This window comes from Phaethon lepturus, unplaced genomic scaffold, assembly GCF_000687285.1.
Source record: "Phaethon lepturus isolate BGI_N335 unplaced genomic scaffold, ASM68728v1 scaffold12231, whole genome shotgun sequence".
In the NCBI taxonomy this organism is placed as follows: Eukaryota; Metazoa; Chordata; class Aves; order Phaethontiformes; family Phaethontidae; genus Phaethon; species Phaethon lepturus.
In genome coordinates, this window is record NW_010517016.1 from 7829 (window position 1) to 30476 (window position 22648).

General features: G+C 37.6%; 1 protein-coding gene across 1 annotated transcript in view; it reads left to right on the top strand.

The window, feature by feature from the left end:
* The first annotated feature begins 3011 nt into the window (after window positions 1-3011).
* Window positions 3012-22648, top strand: part of FAM13B (family with sequence similarity 13, member B) — a 40570-nt gene continuing 20933 nt past the window's right edge. Inside the window, 8 exon segments of the mRNA XM_010296246.1 lie at window positions 3012-3178; window positions 4143-4333; window positions 4827-5039; window positions 9162-9339; window positions 9959-10103; window positions 14369-14526; window positions 21246-21287; window positions 22280-22474. Coding sequence (XP_010294548.1) covers window positions 4177-4333; window positions 4827-5039; window positions 9162-9339; window positions 9959-10103; window positions 14369-14526; window positions 21246-21287; window positions 22280-22474 — 1088 coding nt within the window. The 5' untranslated portion in view covers window positions 3012-3178; window positions 4143-4176.

The following is a 22648-nucleotide window of genomic DNA, read 5'->3' on the forward strand; positions in this document are numbered from 1 at the left end:
GTGGTAACAAGCTGGGGGTAGATTGAAAAAGGTGCAACCAGAATATTTATAATAAAGCACAAGCTAGTTGTGGGGTTTGTTTGTTTGTTTGTTTTAAATTACTGTGGTACTTTTGATAGGAATTGTGAAGCATGTAGGTTGTGAAATTGGGAGGGGGAGGCACATGTTCAAAAGGGTCAGGTTAATGTGGATAAAAGTAGGTATAGTTGAGTGGATCAGCTCCTGTTTTCTGAGGTCTTTGGTCATGGCAAAAAAACCCCACAGCAAACCCCACAGTATTCCTTAGCATTTGTAAATAACTCTAGAAATAATTCTGAAGGTTATATTTCTTGAGTTTTCATAGGTCTCTGCATTGAAGTGGTGTACATCCCGAGTCGAGGGAGGGGAAGTGGGAAAGCTGTTGATCAGTATGAAAATGGAGATAGAATATTTAATTATTAACAGTTTCTGAGCCTATCCTTCAGTTTTACAATGTTGGAAATAACAGGAAGAAAAACTCGCTCAAAGCCAGATAACTTTTTTTGAAGTTTCTAGCTTTTTCTAGACTTGGTAAATATTAGATGCATTGTGTCACGGACTGTGAAGATTACACCAAAGCCTGTACTAAAAGGCAAAAGACTTAAATGCTTGGAAAAGAAATTGGTGCGCATAATGAGATATTGAAGCGCGTGTATAAGGATGTGTGCATCTGAGAGGGTGAAAATTAGGCTTTCACTAATTCTTCTAGGTGATGATAAGCCATATAAAACTTTGTTTAAAGTATAAGCTTGGGTTGTAAATCCGGTTTTGCTCTAACAATGAGACAACCAGGCTGTTTCAACTTCATTGTTACATTGCCAAGCTAGTTAAAATAGAAGTCTTTTTTTTTCTTTCTTTCTTTTTTTCATGTCTCCTGAATGAAATTAATATTCAGGTAGCCTATTTGTCTGCAGCACCTGGTAGAAATGGCTATGCTTTTTATGTCAGCTAACTAAGCACAAAGTTATCTTTGCTAAGAAAGCTGGACCTCAAGGTTGTTCATTTGGTGCTGAATTATAAAGAAGTGGTTGTATCTAATTTGCTCTTTTTATTAGGTGACGTTTGTTTTGAAGGTTGGTTTGTTTGTTTTAGTAGCAAAGCAGCCTGAAGTGTTGTGGCAGATCCGTCAAGAGATTTTTTTTTTTTTCCCCTCCCAGCTGCCATTAAGCCCACAGTTGGCTAACATGAGTCTTTCTGTTCATTGTAGATAGGTTGACTTTTCTAGAACTTGAGAAAATAGACTGTGTGCATCTTCGTATTTTAAAAATTGCATGATCTATTGGGATTGATTGAAATCTACTTGCATACAAAGATTATGTTGACTGTCACTGAATATACTGAAATAGTAAGAAAAATGGCTGGGCAGTGTCTTCATAAATTATAGGAGAGTCATGAATTGCAACTGCTTCACTGTTGAAATCTGGCAGCATCTTTTAGTAACCAAGAATATGCAATGACAGCTTTGAACATAATTGATTAAAAAAAAAAAAAGTAAAGCAGTAAAGCCTGTTGACTGGAATATAACCCTTCATTTTCTGTTGTCAGCTCACCTGGAGCCCTGATCTCAGACCAGGGTCCACTTGTGCGAGACACATAACAGATTTACAACCTGTGTGTAATACAAGACAATAGATAGACATGACAAAGAACAGGGAAGAGTATTGGTCAGTATTGCTTACATCAATAGTCAAAGATTTAAACACTTGTAAGCCTGAAATATTTTTTTCCTTGCCTCAATGCAAGAAACCTTTGAGGAGGATGAAGCGGTCTTATGTAGGGCTTATGGCCAACTCCCTTAACCCATGGGTACCGTTTGGGGAGGATTTGGAGCAGGAAAATTTATTTATTCAAACTATTGGAAGGACTGTGGGTTCCTGGTGTTATAGGCTAATGAATGGACTGTCATTTTAGTACTGAAATGAGAGCAGTACATTGTCAGGACTTTGAAAGTGAAGATGAAGCTTACTTGTTCTGATTTGGAACAGAAGCAGGAGCCAATGTGGGGAACAAAGAGAGAGAAGGTACTTTTCTCAAGTCTGTCAGCTGAATTCTCGTATTGATCTCAAATTATGAAATGGAAGGTTTCAGTATGTGTACTTTAAAGCAAAGGAGAGCCTTTTTACTGTCTAGTTTTGCTGATGTGTGTTGTGTTTGTGTCACGAGCTAGTTTTGCCCAGCTACAGTTGCTTGAGTTTAATTAGAACAGGTAACGGGTGAGATCAAGGGACTGAGATGACCCTTTGACTGTATATGGATATTAAATCAGCTCCACTGTGTCATGATGCTGCAATTTAAATTTTTAGTACCACAGAGAACCAAAAAGGCTATTGCTGTGGGTCATAGCTATTTTGAGAGCTGAGAACATGAAAAATGTCCAGATAATTGAGATTCTAAAAGGTGGCAAAAATGTGGGTGGTTCTAAGGAATCTGATTTGAGGCAAGTTGTTTCCCATATCCAGATCTGATAATCACTTGGACTTTGAACTGGCAGTGAGGATATATAATCAACTTTCTAGAAAAGATGATCTGTAGCACTGAAAACGGGTTAACTTTCTGTGTTCCTTGGTTAGGATTTTGTTTTTCGTCGTGCCATTTAAAGATGGTGTGTTAAACCAGTGCCTGAGATCCTTCTAAAAATTTTATAGCCATTAAATATTTTAGTATGGTAGGCACTATAAAACAGTTCTGTCTAACCTACTTAGCCCTTCGTGATTCTTTGGAAGAAGAATGAATGAGTCTGAAAATCATTTCATAATTGTTAAGGCTTAGATGTCCTATGCTGACTTAGGCTTTAAGTTTGGTTAACACCTAAGTGAAAAAGGGTATTTGCGTTTTTGTGTCCTCTCTCGTGAGCCATGCTAATGTGGTCTTGTTCAGAACAAGAAACTGATGATTTGACAAGGAGAATTCTTCAAATGTGATGTTTAGACTTGTGACTGAGTTTAAAACTGTTGAAAACTTTATGGTCTAATAATATTTTACTTTTTTTTCAGATTAACTGCTGAAGTACTGATCGAGTTCTGCTATTCTTCAATGAGGAACTACAGGCTGATCTTTTGCCATAATCTTAAACAACCATAAATGACAAAAGAATGCTTGGTCAGTGAGGGCAGCTGGCGCAGAAAACGTTTTTCAAACTCGGCTGTTTAAGTACTCTGAGGTAGGTTTCATAAACTACTTCACTTGGGCTATCAAAAAAAAAAGGAAGTATGGATTTCAGTATGCCTAATCTGTTAGAATTTATCAATCCATTAGTAAACAGAGAATTAAGTTTGGTTGCAGTGCTTTGACTAACAGTATGTACTTCATGTTCTATGTGCCATCCTCTATGAAAATGATTGCTTGCATTTAAGCAAGTATCTTTTCTTTTTTTTATTATCTATTTTGAAGAGACAGCTTTTTCTTTGCTAGGAGAAATATTTTGGTTTTGACAGGATAACAGTTTAACTGGGTGACTTACACTGCTTTTGGTAATACCTTTGTTATCTCTCTAAATCCTTTATATAGCAAAGACTTGCAAGTAAAGCTTGCATTTCTGCATGATAGGAAGAATGGTACCACTGAGCATCTAGAAACTAGTTTTGGGGGTTTTATGTTCACTAAAATTTTCAATTTGATGCAGGTGTTGAAAGCCTTATTGTGTAGACCAGAAAATGCCAAATATATTAGAAGTTGATTTCAGTGCTGTTGTCTATCACAAAACACTTAATCATTCCATGTAACTGAAACTTGGGGTTTTGGTTAAGTATGATCCACTAGTTTCATTTCCTCTCGAGAGGCTTTTGTGTTGGATTTTCAAAGCCTGACTGATAAATACTGTCAGAAAATGTACTGAAGAATTTGGCTCTCCCAGAGTACCTTAGAAATTTTCTGAATTTCATTTGCTGCTATATATGTTATTCTTAGTCTTCTGTTGAGGATTGAACAGATACCTTGGTAATAAGTCATTTATCTAGTTAGCTGTATTTGGAGTTATTACAGAACTTTTCATTAAATCAGTGAACTGTTTGAGAGAGACTGCAGAGTATTTGCATTAGGTAATTAAAACATTGTGTTACAGATCAATATATTCAACAGCGTACACTGAAGTGCGATTTTTGGTTTTAATTCCTCTTGTTTGACAGAAAAGACAGCTTTGATTTTTGGCTGCAAAAAGATATGAGGAAGAGCTCCTCCCCTTCCTTGAGTAACTGCAACTCTGTTCTTGCTAACAAAATATTTGGAATTCCACTTGATGAGCTGCAGCAAGAAGGGCAACCAGACAATGAGGTTCCATTCATAGTCCGCCATGTTGTGGACTATATTGAGGAACATGGTACGTATTATTTTGCTGTACTTTAAGTAACATATGTAGCTGCTATTCTTATAGAATAGATTGTGTTTTTCGAAGAGTACTTGTTTTCTGAAGTTACTTTAGTTGGATGTGATTTTGTTGGTTTTGGGTTTTGTGTGGGTGTGGGTGTTTTGTTTTTTTTTTTTTTGGTGATACACACTTCCTTTCTTTACTCCTTGTGTTGTGTTTGGATTATCACTGTTTTCTAGCTAACACTAATGCAGTCGGCTCAGCAGGGTACTTCATAGGAGGTGGTGTGTTTCAGGTACTGCTAACATTTACCGTATTTTGTATTGTTAGCTGGGCATAAGGATGTGTTTGCTGGGAAAAGGACTGCTGGAAGTCTTGCAGAACTGTTGTCCAGAAAGTCTTTCATTCAGTATGTGAATTGTGCATATCTGATTATCAGTATTTTCTGATACATTTGTCCATACTAGATCTAAAAGTTTATTTCTGCAACTTCTTTCTAACTCAGGGGGTCTGGAACAAGAAGGACTTTTTCAAGTCAATGGGAATGCTGAGACAGTGGAGTGGCTTCGGCAACGATACGATAATGGAGAAGATGTGGACCTGGTTAAAGAAGCAGATGTACCCTCAGCTATTAGCCTTCTTAGATTTTTTCTTCAAGAACTTCCAGAGCCAGTTATCCCAGGCAGTTTGCACATACATTTGATGCAACTTTCTCAAGGTGATAATTATTTTTGATTCAGTGTGTTTATTTTTTAAGAGTAAAAACCAGTATTGAGATTTGTAGTTGTACTAGGGTGACTTTGGTATTCTGTGTAATAATGTGTGTATCAGGAGGCATTCAAATAGACCTCTTTTTAGCACAAAACCCAGATAAATAGGTGTTGTGGTTTTTTTTTTAGGAAACTCAGTCTGTGTTCAAAGGCAGAGTTTATCCTTTGTGCAGGAAAATAGTGAACCTGCCACATACCGTGCTGATTAGTTCTGAATATTCCATGTTCTTGTGCGTGAATACTGGGACACTGGTCAAAACCACTGGAATCCAAGTTGTTTGACAGTTTCCCACCACTGGTGCTTTAAAAGTGCTAGGGAATGGTTTGGTCTGTTTTTCTCATATTTCCTTTGAATTTCACTTACTCTGCCTGATTGTTCTGTGGCACTTGAAGCTTTTGTATACTACGGAGAGATTTTAAGCCCTGTACTCATGTCACATTTGTTCTCCCACTGTGGATTTTTTCAGTTTAAAATTCATTTGTAGGAGGAAAAAAGACGCTGTCATCAGCATATTGTTGTTGCTAAGTATGTTTTTTCATATACTGCAAAACCTTGCCCTTTCAGACTGACACCCGTATGCTGACGCAGTATTTTCTTTACCAATTCCTAAATTGTCTATCTGTATCCACTCTCCTGGGTCTTTTGGCTTCTGCAGTCTTGAGTGGTGTTGGAGTTGATTCACAACTTTACTAGTAAAAACGCTTGTCTTGCAGCCCTACATTAGTAATGTCCTTAAAGGGTACGTTGATGTCGGATGCCTGCACTCTGTGACATAACTGATGGTACTTCTGGTTGTTCTCTTCAGAAATGTTGCTCATTTTCCAGTGTTAGTTCATACGTCTCTCCAAGTGCTGGGCTTGTTTTGCTTTGTAAGATGCACATTTTTGTTTGATTTAATTTTCTGTTGTTGAGTTTATTCCTGGTAAGAACTTGATAACGCTTGTGATAGTGCTGTTTGTTCAGAGTGGGAATTGGTTTGCAGGATGAGTGAGTATACCATAGTTTTCATACGCTGTTATGCTGTATTTACCAAGTGCTGAACTGGAGGGTTGTCATCAACAGTGTGAAGTGGCTTCATTTTCCTCCTTTGGTAGCTCGTATATCGTGAAACTTTGCATGTGGGGTGGTTACCTGGATAGCTTTTATGCTGGAAACAATTTTTGGAAGCTACTGACCAGAGAAGCTTGTTAATGCTGAAGTGCTGTTTGTTTGTTTCTCCAGTGATGAGAAACTGGAGTGGATAGGGAATTTCATTAGTGATAGGTCTGCTGTTTGGCTTGCGTTGTTAAGGTTCATTGGACCTAAGTAGCTAGTAAACCATTGTTTGTTTGTTTTTCCTCCTGAAAAAGATGATAAATAACAAAAGGGTTCTTAAGACAGTAATGCAGAATGCTGCCAGTTGCTCAGCTAATACTGCTATGCACCTTGACTCACGATGTTACCTATCAGGACTGGAAATGGGATTGAGGTATACTCACTTGGTGTGATGGTGTAATTCCCTTCTATGATTTGTAAAATACAGTGTGAAAATTGGGTTTTTTCTATCTTTGAATGTAAAGGACTGTAGAAGGATTTACCTATGGGTTGTTTTCGGAAGAGAGCTGTTCTTCAGCATGTAAGTCCCCATTTAGTTCCCTTTTGTTAAAAATACAGAGAAGCTTCACTTAAACTTGCAGTTTATTGTCTTTACTGTCTTTTTTTGAAAGTGTAAAATAAAATTATTTCTGAAAGATTTAAAGATATCTGTACCCAGGAAATCAAAACACATAAACCTTTAAACATTGTTTCCTGATACTAAAATTAGAGTTTTGGTTTCCTTTATTCAGGTTTTAGCTTTTGATATTTTGACTGAGTGATAGAAATATCTTTGTTTCCAGAATTAAAATATCAGCTGCATTTTAGGCAAAGGAATTGCTTACAGAAATGCAGAAGGTGGTAGTAATTTTGGATCTGTATGTTACTTCTGGTATTTTCCCTCTCTAGCAGGCCTCCCGTGTTGTTAGGTTAAGCTTAGTTCTCAAAACAACTTAGTTGTACAACAAGGTGTGGCCTATATACATCTTTTGAGGCTTCTTCCATGCAGGCCTAATGGTGGCTCCTCAAAGGCAAGTGATTTTAGTAATTGAAGTGTGAATTTGACCCCAGTGTGCTAGGCTGTGTCCCAGAAGTGTGTATCCATGGTTTACTGTCAGAGGACTTAAGTTACAGGTGAGAATGTTCTCATTTTAGGTCTCTGGCTGTTGTTTAGAACCTAAATTTTAGGACAGATTGGTTAGACAAAATGTCTGTATGTGTATGTGCAAGGTGGTCTGACTATCACCCCTGTCTTGCGCTCTCACTTTTTGAAGGTCTGCTTTGTGAAAGTTCACTTTTGCTGTTCTGTTTCCTAAATACGTTTCTAGAGTAAAAACTAACCAATAATATATTTTATTGTGTTACTGTGGTGAGAGAACTATTTTTCTGTGCCTGGTTGCCTGTTTTCAAATATTGTAGACATTGACTCTGAGCAAATGAAGTCCTGCACAGTTACTGTTTGGTATTACTGTACATGCACAACGGAGAATTTACTCACTTTTTGATTTGATATTAAGGGCTAGGATGTCTCAGCTCTCTCATCTGGAGAGGCAGAGTGGCTGCTCATCATCTTCAAACATCCTTTTCCCTTTCTAACTGATCTGAGAGGAGTTTTCAAATGTCTGAGAAAGAAGGGGAGGCCTGTTAGTATGAATTCTTCTCCCCTTTTGCTTTCCTGACGTTTCTTTTCTTTTATATAGAAGAATGGTTTGGGTTGGAAGGGTCCTTAAAGATCATCTGGTTCCAACCCCTGAGCCATGGGCAGGGACACCTTCCACTAGACCAGGTTGCTCAAAGGCCCATCCAACCTTGAACACTCCCAGGGATGGGGCATCGACAGCTTCTCTGGGCAACCTGTTCCAGTGCCTCACCACCCTCATGGTGAAGAGTTTCTCTGTTAGGTACAAGCAATTGTAAGCTCTTTGAACCTCGTTGCCTGTAAGGCTGATGATGTAACAAATGAGATTTATGGGGAGATATTTTGATGTAGGATTTAGTTAAATGTGAGGTGAGAATGAGGAGGACTTATGGTGACCCTTTTGCAGGTCTGGAATTGAATCAGCAAGCTTCAAGCTATGTGTTAAGATGATTGCATTGAGATGGCTTGTATTCATCAGTCAAATATTATAAAAGGAAGTAGAGTGGTGAGAATGGGTGCTTGTAGAGGAAAAAGTGTCAAAGTAGCTTGTCTGAAACAGGGAGAATTTAACTAGCTTTTAAGTTGGCTCAAGATTTCTGGAGCTCTTGCTGTCTCTAGAACTCTTCTTCAGTTGTCAGGTAACAGTGGTAAAATGAAAGGGTACGGAGGAGTTAGCCCTATGTAATCAGAACCTTGAGTGAGCTTTAATTGGGGAAAACATGCTGAAAACTACTCATTGGACTTGCAAAGGAGAACATGGTGAAAATCATTGGTTTGAGTTATCAGTTTCTGCTTCATAGAAGAAATTACAGTTATAGTTTAATTAATCATTAGGGAAAGTAATCTGATGGTGCTGTGCTATGGAAACAAGACTGGGGAGCGGTTTTTTTCTGTTCTCCTGCCTCTTCACCATCCCTCCAAACCTCTGACATCACTGAAGAAGGGTGACAGAATAGGAAATGAGTTGTCAGCCTCTCTTGAAAAGATGAGAGGGGAAGAGATTAATTTCAGAGACTGAAATGAGAGGATGAGATGCTGGGACAGATAGTTTGTTATGAAGTACTACTGCTATAAATGCCCTTTGGATAGGTGGGCTGGACCCTTCAGTTTTTGGGTTTGGGGGTGTTTGTTTGTTTGGGGTTTTTTGTTAATTTTTTCTGTGGAGAAGCTTAGTATGGGAATCTCAGACCAAACAAATGCAAAACAAATTCTGACATTTTAGGCTGCGGTCTGACCAAATTAGTTGTACTTCAGAAGTAAGTAATTGTTGTCAGAGTCAAAAAGTTGATCAACATCAAGTGTGAAAAAGCAGATATTTTATTTCTGTGATTAAAATATCTTTATTACACTTTTCAGATTATAATAATGAAGATGAATTTGGAAGAAAGTTGAGGTTCCTCTTGCAGCAGCTTCCACCTGTTAATTACAGTTTGTTAAAGTTTCTGTGTAAATTTTTAGCTAATGTAGCATCGCATCATGAAGAAATGTGGTCTGCAAGTTCTTTAGCTGCAGTCTTTGGCCCGGATGTTTTTCAGTAAGTTAGTTATAAAAGTTCATGCGGTGTTTTTATGTGAATTTGGCAGTGTATGTCTCTAGTCTTAAGTCTCTCTTAGTCCATGAGTAACAGTAGCAAGTACACAATATGTTTCAGGCAGTATCTTTCTGTTCTGTTCCCCCCTCCCTAGTTTTGTCGTGCAATTTTTGCTCTGACCTAAACAACACCTTGTTTATGGCTTTAGAAACCACTGATTTGGTTGTTGCATTACTGTAACTGGACTGAGGGTTCAAAATTTTCAGAGACACTCTGTAGGGTTACTGTTTGTAGCAAGAAAGCAAGCAGTTGTGAGAGAGAGCTGTTAAAGTACAAACATATACTGGGGTTTTCTCTCTACAGGAAAATACTTAACTTTTCATGAGGAACATTTAAAATTCAATTGACTAAATAGTTGTTACTTCATCACTTTTAAATGTAGACTAGTATAAAGCTTTGTAATACAGTAGTGTGAAGGTATGCTTAAAGTTCTGAGTGTTCAGAATGGATTAGGGATAATGGTGTGGAGTATAGCCCTTAGTCATAGAAGTCATTCACAGGACTTCTTTGGGGAAACAGTTGGATTTAGATTTTTAAACTAAACCAGTGTTGAAATCTTTAGCATTTACACAGATGTGGAGGATCTGAAAGAACAAGAAATAGTTAGCAGAATTATGGCGGGACTTCTGGAGAACTACTATGAATTCTTTGAAAATGAAGAGGAAGATTTTTCATCTACTAATGATTTAAGCTCAATAACTGAGCAGGTAAGAATATTTTAAATGACAGTATGTTCTCACTTAAGTAACTGTTATACACATTTATGTTTATGAAAGATACGTTGAAATACAATTTTCTTTAATATGCCTTTCAGTAGTTTCTTGCAAGCTGACAAAACCTGGTATTTCCTTAACTTAGGTATGCTTGTGAAGTTCTTGCTTTGTAGTAAGTACAGCTATGCTACATAGAAAAATACATCAGAACTAAGCCAACAGTGATACCCTGCCCAACATAGACGCTGTTATGCTATATAACTGTATAGCTTTTTAATTACCTTTTTAGGAAAGGCGAACTGTTTGTTAAGCAAATGCAGAACCATGCTGTTGTCTGTCTTGGTCAATATTTCTAGGTGTGTCTTATAGAAACATGCAGGGTCTCGCACTCCACTTGGTGATGTTATCAGTGGTAGTTCCCTATGCCAAAATTTTTGAGTTGTGTTTGATTCCAAGACTTGAAATGATCATTTTGACATTAATGGGGAAAACTGTTGAAATTAAAGAAACAAAATTAAGTAGAATAGAAATACTCTGGGTTCCAGCATTCAACTGTCAGGATTGCCAGGTTCACCTGTCCATGTGACTGGTGGTATCTATTATCACTCTTATGCCTTTCCTCATAACAAATTTAATTTTGGAAGTAAAATACCATGTTATGCTGGGATAAAAAGAGATGGAGAGTTATTAGGGAAATGAAAATGTGGTATTGTGATACAACCTGCTTCTGTTGGCAAATGTTTTTAATTCTAACAAGTCATGGTATATTAGTGATAATGCATGGAAGAAGCACTTTTTGTATCATCAAAGCCAGGCTCTTGAATTATTAATAAAATCTTGGCTCAAAGCCTTCCTCAGAAATATGGAAAGCTATAAACTCAATTTTCTCGTGTTCAGTTGGCTTAAGAAATGATGTATTTTCTTTAAAGAGGAAAAAGCGTAAATAACCAGCAGTTGCTAAGGAAGGTAGCAAGAAATACTGAATTTTTAAAGCCTAACTATCCCACAACCCCTCCCCTAGCAAGACAGGTAAGGCAAGTACTAAGGCAGCTGGTTGCTTCCTCTTCACTGCAGTAGACACCTCACCCATTGGTCTGGTCTGCCAAGCGTGGGCAGCAAGTTCTGGAGTGAGCAGCTTCTGCTTTGCTGGCTCTTCTAGCAAAGTGCTGCAGCTTTGCAATGTTTGCTGTCTCTCTAGCTCTTTGCAGGAATATGTCTAGCACTGAGAACTGACACAGCCCTGCTGCATGCCGGAAGCTGTTAAATAAAGCTGGGCTGTAACTTTTGCAACCTGAGGCTGAGGACTATCGTCTTAGGTTGGGATGACTGTTCTTTAAAGTGTAGTTAGTTGATCTTATGCTTTGAAATTACTGACTTCTCTGTGGGTCACAATATGTTTTAGCAAAAGGTTTTCCCAAGCATAACAGTCCATGTGGCGTGTTGGTTGTTTTTTTTTTCTTTTTCCCCTAAGTTTGAGGCCTGGTGGGGTGTCCCTTTAATTTCGTGGTGTCTCCACCAGATGTCCACAGTGCACTTCTGTTGGGTCCCGCTCCTTCCCAGGCTGGTGCAGTGGGGGTACAGGAGGGCTGCTGTCCCCACTGGGCGCAGCCCCACTGGCAGCTGACTCTGCACGTTGGCTTGCCCTTGGTTCATTGGCACATCCTCTCGCAAGTACAGAGGAAAGTCAGGGATAAATATCTTTCCTGCCCTGAATGTAGTGCCATATAACACATCACACCTCTTTTAAAAATAAACACTTCTTCTCTGCCTTCCCTGTAATCTTAAACTTCTAAAGTTTCAATTTTTTTAATTCAGTGTGTTGTTTTATATTTGTGGCAGATACTATAAAGCGTATTTTCTTGAGGTTGCTGCTGCTACTTTATTTTTTAGGTTTGTGAGTTTGGGAGATCAGTAATGAACCACAGAGAGGATTTGTGAATCAAACAAATCACTTCGTTGTGTTTACCTTTTTATATTTTAGACATAGTTGCTTTTTAAAAAATGAAGGTGTCTCTATTGACTTGGCAATTGGCTATATTGTTTTATGTTTAAAATTGGCTATATTTTACTGCTTCAGTGCTTGGAAACAAAAGAAACAAAAATAGACAAGAGGCTTCACAGAAACTTCTCAACACTGTTGCTCTTACACTTGCCTTTAAGTATTCATTCAGTACCTTTAAAGTCTGGATTCTTAGACTTCTACATTGCCTTCCATAAAGGGGTGTCACACAGCTGCTTGCTCACTCTTCTCCCCCCTCAGTGGATGGGGGGGAGAAATCGGGGGGAAAAAAAAAAAGTAAAACTTGTGGATTGAGGTAAAGACAGTTTAATAGGAGAGAAAAAGGAAGGAATAATAATAATAGTAATAATGATAAAATAATATACAAAACAAGTGATACACAATACAGTTGCTTACCACCTGCTGAGTGATATCCAGCTAGTTCCCAAGGTGCAGTTGCTGCCCCCAGCCAGCTCCCCCTAGTTTTATATACTAAGCGTGATGTCGTTGTATGGTATGGGTTATCCCTTTGGCCAGTTGGGGTCAGCTGTCCTGGCTGTGTCCCTTCCCATCTTCTTGTGCACCTCCTCACTGGCAGAACGCGGGAAGCTGGAAAGTCCTTGACTTAATATAAGCACTGCTTAGCAACAACTGAAACAGCAGTATGTTACTGACATTATTCTCACAATAAATCCAAAATACAGCACTATACCAGCTACTAGGAAGAAAATTGACTCTACTGCAGCCAAAACCAGGACAAAGGTTTTGAAAATGCTTCTTGTATATGAATAAGGCTACCTGTGAAATAGAGAAGAATTACCTGTCCCTGTTTTATATGTAGAGGAAGAAAGGCTCTGTGCTGTGTGACTTCAGTGTGCCCGGGATTTTGTTGTTTCTTGATGCTGCTTATGTTCATTTATTGCATCAAAGAGGCTTCTTTTTTCAGTTTTTGCCTCATGTTTCAAAAGGGTTACGTAGCTTTTTAATGATGTGGAATGTATGATTTTACATAAAAGCAAGTCTAGCTGGCTGTGTCCCTTCCCATCTTCTTGTGCACCTCCTCACTGGCAGAACGCGGGAAGCTGGAAAGTCCTTGACTTAATATAAGCACTGCTTAGCAACAACTGAAACAGCAGTATGTTACTGACATTATTCTCACAATAAATCCAAAATACAGCACTATACCAGCTACTAGGAAGAAAATTGACTCTACTGCAGCCAAAACCAGGACAAAGGTTTTGAAAATGCTTCTTGTATATGAATAAGGCTACCTGTGAAATAGAGAAGAATTACCTGTCCCTGTTTTATATGTAGAGGAAGAAAGGCTCTGTGCTGTGTGACTTCAGTGTGCCCGGGATTTTGTTGTTTCTTGATGCTGCTTATGTTCATTTATTGCATCAAAGAGGCTTCTTTTTTCAGTTTTTGCCTCATGTTTCAAAAGGGTTACGTAGCTTTTTAATGATGTGGAATGTATGATTTTACATAAAAGCAAGTCTAGCGTGCCTGTTTTTCTAAAATTGAAAAATGTTCTCCTCTTACATGTATGTTGTGTTTGTAACTCTCATGCTGTTTTAAGTCCCTGTACCTCTTAAAAGAACTTTTCAAGCTATTAACTCTTGTTGTGGTTTAACCTCAGCTGGCAACTAAGCACCACCCAGCCACTCGCTCACTCCCCCCATGGCAGGATGGGGGAGAGAATCGGAAGGGTAAAAGTGAGAAAACTCGTGGGTTGAGATAAAGAGAGTTTAAGAGGTAAAGCAAAAGCTGCGCACACAAGCAAAGCAAAACAAGGAATTCATTCACGACTTCCCATCAGCAGGCAGGTGTTCAGTCATCTTTAGGAAAGCAGGGCTCCATCACATGTAGCGGTTACTTGGGAAGACAAACGGTGTAACTCTGAATATCGTGTCGTTCCCCCTCCCCCCCGCTGCCCCGCGCCTTCCTTCTTCTTCCCCCAGCTTTATATGTTGAGCGTGACACCATATGGTATGGAATATCCCTTTGGCCAGTTGGAGTCAGCTGTCCTGGCTGTGTCCCGTCCCAGCTTCTTGTGCACCACCAGCCTCCTTGCTGGTGGGGTGAGAAACAGAGAAGACCTTGACGGTGTGAGAGCACTGCTCAGCAATAACAAAAACATCTCTATGTTATCAACACTGTTTTCAGCACAAATCCAAACATAGTGCCATACTAGCTACTGTGAAGAAAATTAACTCTATCCCAGCTGAAACCAGCACAACTGTGAATAAATCTCTTTTTTTAGATCAATGATCTCTTGGAAGAGGAGGAAGATGTAAAGCTTGAGCAGTCTGAAGAACTTCCAGAAGATGGCACAGAGAAACCTGTTGAAAGGCCAGCTGTGGTGCATCTAGATATGACAGGGACTCTCTCGGATTCCAGGAGCGTTACAGCATCAACAAGGTAACTTGTTTCTTCCTTGGAGTTTGTATTTAAAGTTTGGAGTATAGCCTGTTCAGTCTGAGAGAAAGAAGCTGTCAGGCTTTTGAGATAAGTGGTGGTGTCTACAAACTGAAGCTTTAGAAGTAGGTGCGGTTCTTGTAGTAGTAAAATACGGGATAAAATAACTGTTTCCAAATTCAGAAGAGGAATGCCTGTAGGACTCAGATTGGATTAAATACGGTGATTTACACAGAGAAAAGGAAAAAGGGCATACTTTAGTGAAACTGTAAAGTGGTATTTACATAGTAAACTTTGTAGCAGAAATATAAAAATAATCTGAATATTGGTAGATGCAAACCCATTCTGTACCATCTTTCCACCACTCCCTTTCAGTGGGGAATCCTAAGACTATTACTTGTCATGTGTTAGTGAGCAGAGATGTGTCCTTACATGACCCTAATTAATTTCTAAACCTTTGGGAATTTGTTTGTACAGGTTTTTTTTTATGCCCAGTTTGGTCATGTGTTAAATGAGGAAAGTCGTTTCTTATTTCACTAGAGTACAGTGGAATATATTTCATAAAACTGTTGTAATGAAAACTCTGTAGATGTGACTTCTTCCTGAAAATATGCTAGAGAGAGAAAATACCAGGGATGAAGAGGAACTATATATGACCAAAAGGATAGTGGAGAGCAAGTGGGATAATACTGACCATTAATGATTTTTAGGTTGGAATTTAATGGTTCTAGAAAGGCCTTTAGTAGGAGCAGCATGGAGGAAATTCTGAGCACTTTAGAGATGGCATTTTGTAAGGTAATACATGAGACTTCGTAGACTGGGTTGCTTGCAAAAACACTTGATTTGAGGGTTCAGAAAGTCTCCTTAATTTGAGTTGAAATGAAGACTCTGGATACCCTGTTTTGTTAAAGTTGATTTACGAATATATTTGTAAAACACTGGAAGATCCTTCTTCGTTTAACTTAAACTCTGCCAACAGGTTGATGTAGCTTTCTTATATCAATGTAGGAGTGACATGACTGGCACCTATGTGTGAGTTGAGGTTTAATTTGTTAACTGCTTTTAAGAAAAAAGTCACTAGAAAAAGGCATAGAAAGCCAAGGTCTCGCATTGTCCAAACAGGTATAACGGCTGCTGAAGCTGGAGGGACCTGTGTTACCTGCCTAAGAGCCAGACTCAGTAGAGGGATCTGTTTGGGTAGACTCTGCTGGTAGAGAGCTGGGAGCACATTTGGAAGCTGCAAAATGTTAATATAGGCAGAAGTATTGCAGTGGGAGTCAGCTTTTAATTAAGACCAATCCTCATGAAGGAGATGCATAAACTTAAAAGTGGTACGTCCATTTGAGAGCTTATTTGCACTTGCTTGTAATACAGAGGTTGAGGTTTTACTTGCTCATAGTACACTGGTTTTAATTTTTAAGGCTACTTTACTTGCATTATAGTTTACATAGCTCTACGTCATGTGTTAGGTATGGGCATTGCATGTAAGAAGTTGTGGGGTGGTGTGAGGAAGAATCTGTAACAAATCTATAAGTTGACTAAAAGCAGAAGGAATGCAGGGAAAATCACAAGTAAATTTACTGCCTAAGGCTGAGTAGTCTCAAGAATGTGGATTTCAGGTTGAAATCTGTTCAGCTGCTTGGCTGCACACTTCCTTCTACTTCATGGCAAGAATTTGTAAAGTGTACAATAATAAGAGAAACATAATTCTGTTTTGTAATTTAAATTATATTTTAATAGTTAATTATCCTTGTCAGCAATAGAGCTGTTTAATTTTAGTTTGAGTTAATTAAAAAAACCCCAAAGTTGCTACAATTGGAATTTCTACAAAAGTGCTCCATCTCCCAATTAACGTTTTAAAGCAATTTAACTATTCTCAGGTATTTGGAGAATGTGGAATGTGTAAGCGCAGCAGTAGTAACAAACTCAACACATTTGAGAGTTTAAATTTGATAGCCTGAAGAGAAAAACATTTTTACTCAATGTTTAGGGTTAATTAAAAATTAATAGGCATTAATTATGGTTGACATTTTATGTAATTTGTGGGGAAGGATAGGGAGGAATCCTGTAGAATAAGAAAGAATTTTGACTGTAAACCCAGAACAACTGCAGGAAACGTTTAAAAAAAAAATAAATTACAGAGAATGAGAAAATATGCTTTATTAAACTTTTAACCACTGTAAATGTTTTCCCAAACTTAAAGGCTTTCATAGTATGCATTTAATGGCCTTTTTTTGGTTTAGTTTCCTGACATAAAAAAATAATAATTAAAAAAAGCAAATGTTAATGTAGGTTTATTGGGATGTTTGTTTTGACATAGGGCCTGCAGCAGCTTATAAAGGAAGGAGGAGGAGAAGTAGGTCTTAAACATGATTCTTGCAGTTCCTTCACCCGGAGTTTTGTTGCCTCGCTGCTGCTGTCAGATTTTGGGAACCGAGGATCTGTGTATTTTGTTCTCTTTATGGAGGAAAGGAAAAGAACACTGAGGCTGCATGTTCTGCATGTTGAAGATTGGTTTTCTTGATTATATAGTTATTTGGACTATAACTTGCTTATAATTTTGCTCACTACCTTTTTCCTTTACTTGTTCTGTTTGTTCTTTCTGAAACATATGACCTTCATGCACTGCATGGTGTTAATTTGACTTTGAGTTAAAGATCTGGTGAGAATGTGGATAATCATTAATGCAGTTTGATTTAGTGACTGCTTGAAAGCGGTATTTAAAATAAACCTGTTGAATGATCTTTAAGCCCGTTACCCAATCAGGGAGCATTTGTTGCACACGAGTTGATACTGTGTATGTAAAGGAAACATCATATTCTCCGTTATCAGAAACCTATTTCACCATGGCTCTTTCGGTTTTGCTGTCCTGACTTGCGGCGAAAGGAATTACTGACTCAGCATTGCAGCTGACTTTTAAGACGTGCTGGTGGAACAATCACTTCAGAATCCTTCTCTGTCGTTATTCCAAATTTTTCATCACTGCACTTTGCCGAGCAGTATTTGCTTTACTTTTTGCAGTTCATCTTAAATATTGTCAGTCAAAAGCCTAATATAAAACTCTTGATAGGTTCTTTGGGCTTTTCAAAATTATATGTGTAAAAACATGAGATATGGCAAGTAGTAAGTTCTGTACACAGTTTGCTTTGTCTGTACTAAATGCAATGACAAAGGCGAGCTCCTCACTGCTTGTTTGATATTTTTGTTAACCCTTTTCTGTTTTCATTATCCCTGATCAGTGAGAGGCAATAATATTAACAGCAACAAAATGAGACAAAAATGCTTGTATAGTAAGACTAACCGAATGCAACAACTGCCTGAATTGCTAGAAAATACATTGTTGTTTTAGTCTAGCACTCTCTTTAACATCCAAATACTGGTCCTTTCTTCCATCCTAGAAAATCTGTGAACAACATGTTAGGAGAGCTTTCAAGTGTTGATTGGGCAGCTTATTGTCAGGAGTGACCTCATGTTGCAGTCTATTTCTATTTAGACTGCAGGGTTTAGTGCAGCACTCCAGAAGTACTGTCTGACAAGCAGCATTGAATCCCAGCAAGCAGTATGCATAACCAGCAGCCAACATCACGCTTTGCTGTTTTTCAAATGAAGCATTTTTACATGAAGTGCTCATTTGGGATAGCAAAAATAATCAGAATGGCCTGTAAAGTTCTGCTGCACAGGTAAATATATGAAAGGAAAATGTTGCTTTGATATGATTGCAAATAAGACTTTTTTTTTTTTAACCTTAAAATTATGTGAGATTAAATGTATCTTGGATATATTGTGAAATGAAATAATGTCACAACTAGGTTTTTTTTTTTTCTAAATGAGAAATAAGGATGTGTGTACCGTCACTAAATTACCAAGAAAAACTTTGAAATGCTTTATCTCTAGCTAATGTATTTTTCTGTCTTAAGATGTGTGTTTACCAGGACTTTTTATGGGTAGGGAGACAGTGCAAAAAAGATTCTCGGGAGAGGGTGAACATTATGACAGTGCAAAAAGGATTCTCGGGAGAGGGTGAACGTTATGAAATAAAGATGTTTACCTTTCTGTGTCTTGCTGTGTCATGCTGCGTTAAGACTCTGAGCAGCAGTATAAATTACAGCTTTAAAAAAGTATCCTTGAACTGTGGTACACCAGTTTGGGAGTTGTAATGTATTTTCAGCTAAGAGCGACTGACACATTTCTTTCAAAAAGTGCTTAACTGCTAACAAGATTAGTTGAAGACATATTCTTTACGTAGTAAGAGGATTCTTCACGCGTTGCAATACTGCTGATTTATGTACATCTTCTGCTGAGTACCTCTAATGCATCTAAAGGTGTTCAATAAAAGCACTAGTGAACAATCGTACTCTGGGGGCTGAAGGTTATGCAGCAAGATGGAAAATTTTGTTGTGAACAATGTCTGAAATCTTTTGGATTCTTTGGAGATGGGTTTGATTCTCCCCACTCTTGACACAGTTCCTCATTGTCTCAAGTGGTAGAATAAAAGGATTCCAGGTCATCAGTGTTTCCTATAAATAGTATTTGTACTTGTGTCCTTGACTTAATGTTTTTTTGCTCTCTTACAACTACAGTGTTGCAGTGTTCTGTGCTTTGTTCCCCCCCCAATTTATCCTAGGAGTGGCTGTTTTAACAGTAAATTTATTTGAATGTGTACAACTACGTATTAGTACTTTTAGAAAGTAAGCATACCTTTTAAAATGCAGCTTTTATAGAACTTACTGAAAATACTGAGATCAGGTATTTAAAACAACATTTTTTCGTGTTTTGGAATCTTACTGTTTTTTTTCCTCTCAGATTCTTGCTCATGCCCCTCCTCTTGTTCATGGAGCTGAACTTATTCACAGCTTTATGTCTTCAGTTTTGATATTTTAAATATTGTCAAAACAAAAATTGTTTATCAGAAAACTTAAACTCTTTCCACAAGTAGTGGGGCTGTGCTGAACTGTGCACAGATACATCAATGCAATGTAAATATCTTAAGTTGTAAACTTTTTCTTACCATGTCTTTCTTTGAAAGAGAAAAAACGAAATGCCAGTGTGTTCACCCTCAGTTGTTTGATCTAGCAGCTTTGAAATTAGCAGCTACAGGAGCTGGCTTTGACATCAGTGTTTTAATTTTCCAAAGCTATGTGGCAATGTCTATTTTGAAATAGTAGTTTAGAGCTGCCTGTTCTGTCCAAGCATTTGGTTTTTTACCTAAGCAAGCAATAAAGTGAGCTTCATTAAAAAGCAAGTTTCCATTTAAAAAAAAAAAAGAGAGAGAAAAAAAAAAAAGAAATTAAAAACTTCTGTGAACACCTGCTTGTTCAGTTGTTACATGGTGGTGTTTAAACACAGTGTGCTTTGGCTGTTGACCCAGTACATGTTGTCTAAGGCAGAAGACCATAATTATTTTTAAATAAATACTTTAACCACTTTCCTTATCAGCTAGTGTTTAACTGAAAGTCCTTTATTGCTGTGTTTCATCTACTTACAGGAAGAAAAAATAGCAAGTCTGCTTGAAGTGATCTTATTATCTTACCTCTCGTGGTAGAACTACTAATAAACTTGTTAAGGTCTATCCAAGGTATTCCTTGCTGTATTAAAACTATTCTTGAGTAAGCAGAGAGAGTCTCTACATTTTTTTTAGCACAAGCAAGACTCTCTTGCAGAGGTAGTACCTGCTCAGTTCTCCAGTGAAGTGGCAAGCTTCCTTGTATTTCAAGGTTTACTTTATGCATTCATGAAAATAATATTTAAAATCAACTCTGGCCACCAACAATGTTGTTGCATGGTAAAGAGTAGATGAAAATTTCATTTTTCAGCTTTCTGAGCTTAGTTTTATTTAATAGGAAGAAAAAGCATTTATTTACTGTCCTCCCCACCTCCTAGTTGAAATTGTTAGTATTTATTTTTTTCTGAATAAGGTAGAGTAGAGTTTTCTTTTATTTCGTTCTTAGCACATTTACCGTCACTTTGTCTAAAATTTAAATATTCTGTTTATAATGACAGAATTTTGATCATATTAATGGAAAATTGAAGTGGGAGCACATACATGAGCTAACTTACTTGTGTTAGATTACACTGATTTCCATCCTTCTACCTCCCCTAGAAGTTTAACTTTTAGACTAAAGTGACTTCTGCTAGGAGATTTTCAAATGCTTTACAAATGGCTAGCTTGTGTCTCAAAACCTCTGGAAGGTACCTGCCTTGCACTTGAAATGTAGCTGTCCTTGGAGAGAGCTGCAGATCGGTTGAACACTGCAGAATAAAATTATGCAACAGTCTGACAGGCAGGAAGAACCTCTATGAATTGCAACTGTGGATGAAAGCAGAGTAATTTGGAACTTGCTTTAGGCAGCAAGGTTAAAATCTGCATTCTTAAGCAAGGTGTCAGGAAATCTTTGGAGACTAAGTGATTACTATTTCCCATGGGAAAGACTGTAGATCTGAGAGCTTATAGCCTCATAGTATATTGAGTATTGGCTCTTGAGAGACAGAAATATGCATTGCTACTTCTACAACTTTCTCTTATAATGGCATTCTTTAAGACTTCTTTGTCTAAATAAAAGGGACTGCAAACCAGCGTTTTCTTTACATATTTATTCTACTTGTATTAGACATGTTACATGCTGTCTTTAAGTATTTTCTAAGTTGCTTTCTGTTGACTTCAAGACTTTTATTTAGTGTGATAAGTTTTTGCATTACATTAACTTACTTCTTCTTTATTGCAGTGCTCATATCTCTCCCATAAGTATCTTGCCAGCCTCTGCAGAGTAAGTATAAAGAAAATATAAAATGTTTGAATTGTGCTGTTACTAGACTGTGCATAGAAGATATGTCTTCTTTAAAGAAAAAGAAATGCAGTAGGTTTGATGGTTGCAGTTAAGAATGAACATGTTCTAGCGAGAAGTATTTCACTTATGGCATTTAATGCTAATGCAGGAAAAAAAAACTTACTGTCTGTCAGTGGTGTTGACTGCAGAAGCATGAGAGCACAGTATGGTAGAATCTAGATTGCAAAACACTTTGGTTTTATACTTACATACATCATAGGTGTTTGACTTGAAAATTATGATAGCATTCATATTGTATTTTTAGCACGACTTCTAGTTGTTAATATTGAGTACAGTTCAGTGGAATTGCGTGTACAAATGTAGAGGAAAAATAAAAGCGCAATTCCAGAGTTAAAAATGGGGTAAAATAGTTTAAGATTCTTACAGGAGGATTTTTATAGGCCTAATTGTGTATTTCGGATGAGCTGGCTAAGCAACAGTCAACAGAGTAGCCTGTTTTTAAAGAATGCTGTTCTGTTCTTGATGTATCTTTGGGTATATCCTGTGTCCTTTGTCAGGTACTTCAACATTGTCTCTGCTATTTGTTGGCTCTTGCCTTTTAAGACTACAGTGGGTTACAGCCAGCTGTGCTGAAGTAGTACCTGTTATAGACAAAGGATTTTACTGTCACATTAATGTATTAGGCTTTTATAAGTTTTTGTGTATAAAGTTAGTCATTGTAATGTGTTGATTACTCTTAAAATACTGTTAGTAGACTTCATAATACTTTATGTACATCTCATGAAATAAAAGACAGTAGGGGCAGTAATTTCCAATGCCTGTTTGGAAAAGTTAGTCTCTTTTTGCCTTGAAGTGCTTGTCATCAAAGATTCCTGTCATGTGTAAAGTTTGTTATCTCTGCCTTTCTGCATAGTTGATCAATGCAAAAAGAGAGTTCTTAATATGAATTTTTTGTCTTTTCTTCTTTTCAGCATTTTAGAAAGAACAATTAGAGCAGCTGTGGAACAGCACCTTTTCGACCTGCAGAGCAGCTTAGATAATGATCTTAAACATATACAGCAACACAGCCTGGGCTGTAACAACGAAGCAAAAAATCCCAGTGGGGATGAGGAAGGATCTAACAACCAGTAAGATATTGTTGTATCTGTGATTAATTCTGTAGGATTGTGTATCTTAACTCTTCCAAAACAAAGTACCCCAATCCACCACCTCAACCCAAAACAAAAGTTACAACTTGTGCTATTAACTTCAATTTATCTCATACTTTAAACCAAATCAATTTCCATCAGTTGCCAGTGATGAAGAGCTCTTGAAGCAAATATTTTAAATTGATATTATAG